The sequence below is a fragment of the Arachis ipaensis genome, chromosome B10 (assembly GCF_000816755.2).
Source record: "Arachis ipaensis cultivar K30076 chromosome B10, Araip1.1, whole genome shotgun sequence".
Classification (NCBI taxonomy): Eukaryota; Viridiplantae; Streptophyta; class Magnoliopsida; order Fabales; family Fabaceae; genus Arachis; species Arachis ipaensis.
Genome location: NC_029794.2, coordinates 115,167,489 through 115,174,930, shown reverse-complemented (window position 1 = coordinate 115,174,930; position 7,442 = coordinate 115,167,489). Strand labels below are relative to the sequence as shown.

The 7,442-nt window shown below is 36.4% G+C and overlaps 1 protein-coding gene across 1 annotated transcript; it reads left to right on the top strand.

The window, feature by feature from the left end:
* On the top strand, positions 977 to 6,491 carry LOC107622805. The gene is made up of 5 exons (XM_016324844.2): positions 977 to 1,842; positions 2,265 to 3,128; positions 4,071 to 4,526; positions 4,666 to 4,855; positions 4,938 to 6,491. Exons 1-5 carry the CDS (start codon positions 1,276 to 1,278, stop codon positions 5,867 to 5,869), a joined length of 3,009 nt encoding a protein of 1,002 aa, XP_016180330.1. The 5' UTR covers positions 977 to 1,275; the 3' UTR covers positions 5,870 to 6,491.

The window sequence follows — 7,442 nt, the reverse complement described above, 5'->3', positions numbered from 1 at the left end:
TAGAATGAATAATTATCCTCTCCTAATAAATAGGAGTGGGTGAATATCACATATTTAGATAGTATTATCATCCTTATCTTAAAAAAAAAAAAACACTATTCTAAGAAATGAACTCCAAAAATTTTGTTATTCAATTTTTTTAAAAACACAAATTGCCTTTAACTAATTTAGTATATTTTTAAAATAAAAAATAAATTATGCAAAGGCAACTTACAAATAATCATTTTTGCTTTTAAAAATGTCCTCTATATTCTGAAAAATATTAAAAAACCACTATTTTTTGAAAATTCACTCATAAACTCAATATATTTTTTTTCCGTTAACCAAGATCATGCAATTTACTGCAATAAAATAAAATTTGAAAAAGTTATCGTTCTTAGGTAATTATGAGTATCAATTATTTTACTTAGCCGTTATTTATTTATTTTTCAATTAAGAGTATTTCTTTTTTAGTGCACCAAATTCTTTACAAATCAAAATTGGAGGATAAATTTTGTATTTAGAAAAAAAGGTTAAACTTCACAAATCAAAATGTCAATTTATGATTTCTGTATAAAAAAGAACATACCAAATTTTACACATTATTAAAAAACACTATTATTAATTCAATATCAAAATTAAAAACTCTATCGATTAATTTAAATTTAGAATTGTTATTGTCTCTTTTTAATAAGTGTATTTCTTTCTTAATATTTCAGACAAATTTTACTTATAATTAAAATTCAAATCTTAAAATCTATATTTTAGAAATAATTTCACGTAATCGTATAAGCACAAAATTGAGTTAAATCTAAAATTTACTATTAATAATAATATTAAGTATATACTAAAATATATATTGAAATATAAAATAATATATATCTATATATAATAATATTAAGTAGTATCTTTTACTCGTTTAGCATGTTCATTCTTAGGAGATACCCATTCTTACTCCTTAGCTGTTTAGATTTTTTGTTTTTTCAATCAATATTATTTGCAGTCGAAATAGTAACAAAGCTATGGAAGTTATAAGCTACAGTAATTAAAATCTTCCATGTTCTAAGAAAGAAAAGTAATTACGATTTTTTTTAGTTAAGGAATTTCTTTTTTTCTCTCTCTAGAAAACGGCATGGAAAAAAACTAAAAAGCGAAAGAGGAGAAGGAAGACAGTGTGTGCTTGTTGTTCCTTTCTCTCCCTCTATCTCTATGTAGTCCATACTCTCTCTCCACACACACTGTTCTTCTTCCCATTTCTTTCTCTCTCTCTCTCTCTTCATTCTTTCTCTCTCTACAATGGCTCACCTCTTCAGGGACCTCTCATTAGGACATTCCAAGAGAGAGACCACTCCGCCGCCACGGCCGCCCTCAATTACGCCTCCCAGGCAATCTCACGCTGAAGACCTTCCGTCACCGCTCGGTCAGCTCGCCGCCAAGCTCACCGATTCCGACCTCAACCTAACGGCCTACGAGATCTTCGTCGCCGCCTGCCGCACCTCCTCCGGGAAGCCTCTGAGCTCCGCTGCCAATGGCTCCAACTCCAACAGCAGCAGCAACAACAACAACCACTACTCGTCGTCCTCCACTGAGTCGCCGAGTCACAACTCGCCGAACACGCCGGCGGTGCAGCGATCCCTCACTTCCACAGCCGCCAGCAAGGTGAAGAAGGCGTTCGGTTTGAAATCGCCGGGTTCGGGGTCCAGGAAGAGTCCTGGCTCAGGTCCGGGTTCGGGTTCGGGTTCGGGTCAGGGGAAGCCAAAGAGGCCGTTAACGGTCGGGGAGCTCATGAGGAACCAGATGAGGGTTTCGGAAGCCATGGATTCGCGCGTGAGGCGTGCGCTTCTCAGGATCTCCGCTGGCCAGGTCGCTCGATTTGTGCTTTTCATTGTTTTCACGATTCTCGCGTGTGCTCGTCTTCTTTTTTATTGAATGCGTGTTTGTTGCAATGCATGCTGAAAATGGAGTTTGATCTGGCTATTGAAGCTGGTTTTTCGTTTAATTTTTTGCTTGTTTATTGGTTTTGTTGTTTGAATTTAAGTAATTGAGCTAGGTGCTTATTTGATCTGCTATTGGATAAGGTTCTTCTGGTTTTTTAGGTTGAATTGTGTGATTCTGTGATGTCGCTTTGATCCAGTTATAGGCTATAGCACGTGTTGAAATTTGAGCTGATTTTTATGTTTATGCGATTGTGCTTAATTGTTTCGTGCATGTGATTGAAAAGGGAAAGAAGGTATTTGAGTGTTATTGACTGCGGATTGTGCTGTGTGTTGTGGTGTTTATTGCAGGTTGGAAGGAGGATTGAGTCTGTGGTGGTTCCGCTTGAGCTTTTGCAGCAGCTCAAGTCTTCGGATTTTACTGATCAGCAGGAGTATGAAGAATGGCAGAAGAGGACACTGAAGGTTCTGGAGGCCGGTCTGATTTTGCATCCACACATGCCAGTCGATAAGTCCAATTCTGCCGCACAGCGTCTACGGCAGATCGTTCATTCGGCTTTGGATAGGCCGATAGAAACTGGGAGGAACAATGAGTCTATGCAGGTTCTTCGTAGTGCTGTCATGTCGCTTGCAAGTAGGTCATATGATGGGTCTGATTCATGCCACTGGGCTGATGGGATTCCTCTGAATCTTAGGCTTTATGAAATGCTGCTGCAGTCATGCTTTGATGCTAACGATGATTCATCAGTTATTGAGGAGTTTGATGAACTAATGGAACAGATTAAGAAGACCTGGGGAATCCTTGGACTGAACCAGACACTCCATAATCTCTGTTTTACTTGGGTTTTGTTTCACCGATTTGTTGTGACCGGACAGGTAGATTTGGACCTGCTTTCTGCAGCTGATGGCCAGCTAGCTGAAGTAGCAAAGGATGCAAAAACAACAAAGGATGCAGAATATTCCAAAGTTTTGAGTTCTACGTTGACTTCAATATTAGGATGGGCTGAGAAAAGGCTGCTTGCATATCATGAAACTTTTGACCGTGGAAATGTTGAGACCATGCAGGGAATTGTTTCTTTAGGAGTTGCAGCAGCTAAAATTTTAGTTGAAGACATTTCTACTGAGTATCGGCGAAGAAGAAGAACTGAAGTCAATGTGGCCCGTGAAAGGATTGATACTTACATCAGGTCATCACTACGTACTGCTTTTGCTCAGGCAAGTCCTTACTGTTTGTAATTGGCTTTTCCACATTGTAAAAGTTGGTAGAATTGACTTATAGTGTCACATGGTTTGGTTACATGGACATTGGCCATTTATACTTAACATAAGAGAATTGGAATCTTTTTCCTAAGAAAAAAAAAGTCTTACCTCAGCTGAGTTTCTGTAATCTTATAAAACAGGTTTTAGATTGTCAGTACCACTACAGTTTTTTGTGACTGTAAGTGGAAAAGCTACTCTATTAGCAACGAAGCATGACCGCTTCATTGAGTTGTCATGTTTACGTGTTGAACACATTTCAGACATGACATTTGTTTGACATGCATGTCTTACGTGTCCAACTATGTCTTAATAAAATATCAAAAAATATTTTGTCAGACATGCTTGGACACACCTAAATAGGATTATGAGTCGGTGTATCCAACCTTATTTTTGACCTATATTCTTCAAATGAATTTAGAAATAGTATGTATTATTAATAGGAAACATTATCTAAAATACTTTATATAATTAGAAAAAGACATTAAACATAAAAAGTTAGTTTGTTCTTTAATATCAATAAAATATCTAGATATTATAATTTATCTAAAAATTCTTTATATTTATATGTACACCATCTTTTTGTGTCTAACTAAAATTTAAAATGTGTCCTGTCTTATGTTCTATCCCGTGTCTATGTAAGTATCCATACTTGATAGACTATTAGTGGAAAAATTACTACTCTTATAAAAGCTAGACTATTAAGTTTATCCAGCAACTTATCCAGTCTAAGAACTAAGCTTAGGTGAATCCATGTTATTTGGTGTAGTTTTGGATAATACATTGTGAATTGTGATCTTGATTACATTTATCATTTTACTTGAATCCTTCAGCTATCTATCTGTCTCTATTTTCTGATACACACTTATGCTGAAATGTGCTTGTTTTGCTTGTTTATAGATAATGGAGAAAGCAGACTCAAGCAGGAGAGCATCAAAAAATCAGCCAAATGCTCTCCCACTCCTTGCCATCCTTGCAAAGGATGTAGGTAGCTTGGCAGTTACTGAAAAGCAAGTGTTTAGTCCAATACTTAAGAGATGGCATCCTTTGGCAGCAGGTCTTGCTGTTGCCACCCTTCATCAATGCTATGGGAATGAATTGAAGCAATTCATATCGGGCATCACAGAACTGACACCAGATGCTGTTCAAGTGTTGAGAACCGCCGATCAGTTGGAGAAAGACCTTGTGCAGATAGCAGTTGAAGATTCAGTGGAGAGTGATGATGGTGGTAAAGCAATAATCCGTGAGATGCCTCCTTATGAGGCTGAAGCTGCAATTGCAAATCTGGTGAAAATATGGATTAAGACTAGATTAGACAGACTGAAGGAGTGGGTTGATAGAAATCTTCAGCAAGAGGTTTGCTCTCTCCTTATTTTATGTTTTATCTAATTGATGATTTTCAATGTGTACATGACATCTGCTTTTTTTTTTGTTCTAATCATGCATAAATTGGTTACATTTAATTAAACTAACCCAGTTTATTGTGATTTCCTAGCATTGGATTGCACAAACAAATCAAGAAGGATATGCTCCATCTGCTGTTGAAGTTTTGCGGATCATGAATGAAACTTTGGATGCATACTTTCAGCTCCCAATACCGATGCATCCTGCTTTGCTTCCTGAAGTGATGGCTGGCCTTGACAGATGCCTTCAGTACTATGTTACCAAAGCAAAATCTGGATGCGGTATTATGATATTTGAAATTTAATGGTTGAGCCGTGAAATTTGACATCCTTAATAACTATTGTTTTTTGTTCTTCTATTCAGGATCACGAAATTCATTTGTTCCAACAATGCCAGCATTGACCAGATGCACCATGGAGTCAAAGTTTCAAGGCTTTGGGAAGAAAAAGGAAAAATCTCCCAATTCCCAGAAGCGAAATCCTCAGGTAGCAACAAATGGGGATAGCTCTTCTGGGATACCACAACTCTGTGTGCGTATAAATACTTTGCAATGGATCCTGGGTGAATTTGATGTCCTGGAAAAAAGAATAATTACACTTTTACGGAACTCTGAATCTGCTCAAGTAGAGGATTTTTCAAATGGATTAGCGAAAAAGTTTGAATTGTCTCCAGCAGCTTGTCTAGAAGGAATTCAACAACTATGTGAGGCAGTGGCATATAGAATTGTCTTTCATGATCTTAGACAGGTTTTATGGGATGGTTTATATATTGGGGATCCATCATCTTCCAGGATTGAGCCATTTCTCCAGGAACTTGAGCGGAAGCTGATGTTTGTTTCAGACACTGTTCATGAAAGAATCCGCACCCGTCTTATCACTGAAATAATGAGAGCTTCCTTTGATGGATTCTTGCTTGTATTGCTTGCTGGTGGTCCATCCCGTGCTTTTTCCCGGAAGGACTCTCAGATCATCGAGGATGATTTCAAATTTCTTAAGGAACTATTTTGGGCAAATGGGGATGGCTTGCCTTCTGAATTAATAGACAAGTTTTCAACTACTGTGAGATCTATCCTTCCCCTTTTCAGAACTGACACAGAGACCATTATAGAGCGGTTTAGACGAGTAACCCTGGAGACATATAAATCCTCTGCAAGGTCTAGGCTTCCATTACCTCCAACTTCTGGCCAGTGGGATCCATCTGAACCAAACACGTTATTACGTGTTCTATGCTATAGAAACGATGAAATAGCCTCTAAGTTTCTTAAAAAGACATATGATCTACCTAAGAAACTCTAAACAACACTGAAACAGTAAATGGGATGGAAAATTGGGATGTCGGTGGGAACTATGCATTCTGCTTAACAGCCTGGTTATTCTTGTATTTATTACAACATTGCCCAGCTAATATATGTGCATTATTCTTCAGGATGCGACTCTCTTGTAGCCAAAAGCTTATTGCTACTGGCATATTCTTAGAGTATGAAGTGAGGCAGCTCAAATGGTAGCTAGAATGGCTGGCTTACATCAGAAGGTAGTTGAATATATTCTTTCTGATTCATTTATTATTCTAAGATATATTTCACGGTGCTTCTTTGTTCTTTCTACGTTTATTTTTTTTGGTCTGTCCCTCGCTCTTCTCTCTTTCTCTCTCTATATATATATATTATATGAAAGTGATGTTCTTGGTCTCTTATTCTTTTGTTAAATTCCTCTGTGGGTTGCCCCATTTCTACTAGTGCATTGTATAGCTTATTGGTTGATTGAAAATAGCTTAATTGTTCTTAGTTGGGATCTAGCATTGTGTCAGTTTATTGGGAAAATTTTGTTATGTAATATATATCATTGTGTGTACACACTATAACGGTTCAGATATCATTTATCATAAATGAGATGTGAACCCCACTTAAATTAGACACGTATATCTTGCGATTACGGGGATTGAGTATAAGTTGGCGTGATGTCTCATTCATTTGGTTAAAAAATATTACTTGCAAAACAAGTCTAGTTTATTAGATAATTTGGGCTGTCGGACGCAGTATAATGGAGTTTCTACTTTGGAAGAGATGGGATGCGCCAAGTGTGGACAGCTAGAAACAGCTGCGGCTGCGTGATTGATGGAAAGTGTAATCTTGATCTGCCAGAACAATCACTTTCCGTAAATTAAAATAAGGACATTTATGTGGCCACTCATGTTGTACACTTAAATTTACACCTCCCATAAAAGGCTTGTTATTTCATTAAGTAGATAATTATCTGAAAAGAAAAGGACAAAAGAGCATAATTAAAGAAAGAGAAGAATGTTATTTTTTTTTATTTAATGTGACATTTAAGTGTACAATTTGAGTGATCTTCATCATTACAAGTTAGGGAGCTAATTTCTTTGACACGTACCCACAAAAATCATAATTACAATGTATATTTTATTTTTTTTTTCCATATATCCTCCTTTTGGAAAATCATAAATCGTTACTTTCTCTTGTAAATTATATTTAAAGTGTGATTAAATAATATTTTTAAGAGAAATTTTTGGCATTTTCGTCAAAGTACTTATAATTTTGTTATGGTGGATAACTTGGACTGTTTGACGAGCGGTACACTCGCTGTATTGGGCTATTGGCAATAAATATCCTAAGCAGCCGTAGTTAATGTGTGTATATTTTATCAATGAGAATAATCACATGATTTTGCGATGTCAACATCGTCAACTTGTACTTTATGATGTCTGCTGAGTTAAATATTAAAGTAGTTTCTGAATTTACATTCGAGTTTTAAAGTGATTTTTAAAATTAATAATTACTCAAATTCGTTTTTAAAATTATCCTTGAAACTCATAGTAATCTCTAAAATAATTTTTATCCATCATTGTCAT

What these genes read in the sequence shown, in the direction of transcription:
- LOC107622805 (XM_016324844.2), top strand. Translation starts at nt 1,276, where the DNA reads ATGGCTCACCTCTTCAGGGACCTCTCATTAGGACATTCCAAGAGAGAG. An exon ending in TACGTACTGCTTTTGCTCAG is followed by an intron (nt 3,129 to 4,070) that starts GCAAGTCCTTAC and finishes GCTTGTTTATAG; the next exon opens with ATAATGGAGAAAGCAGACTC. An exon ending in CAAAGCAAAATCTGGATGCG is followed by an intron (nt 4,856 to 4,937) that starts GTATTATGATAT and finishes TCTTCTATTCAG; the next exon opens with GATCACGAAATTCATTTGTT.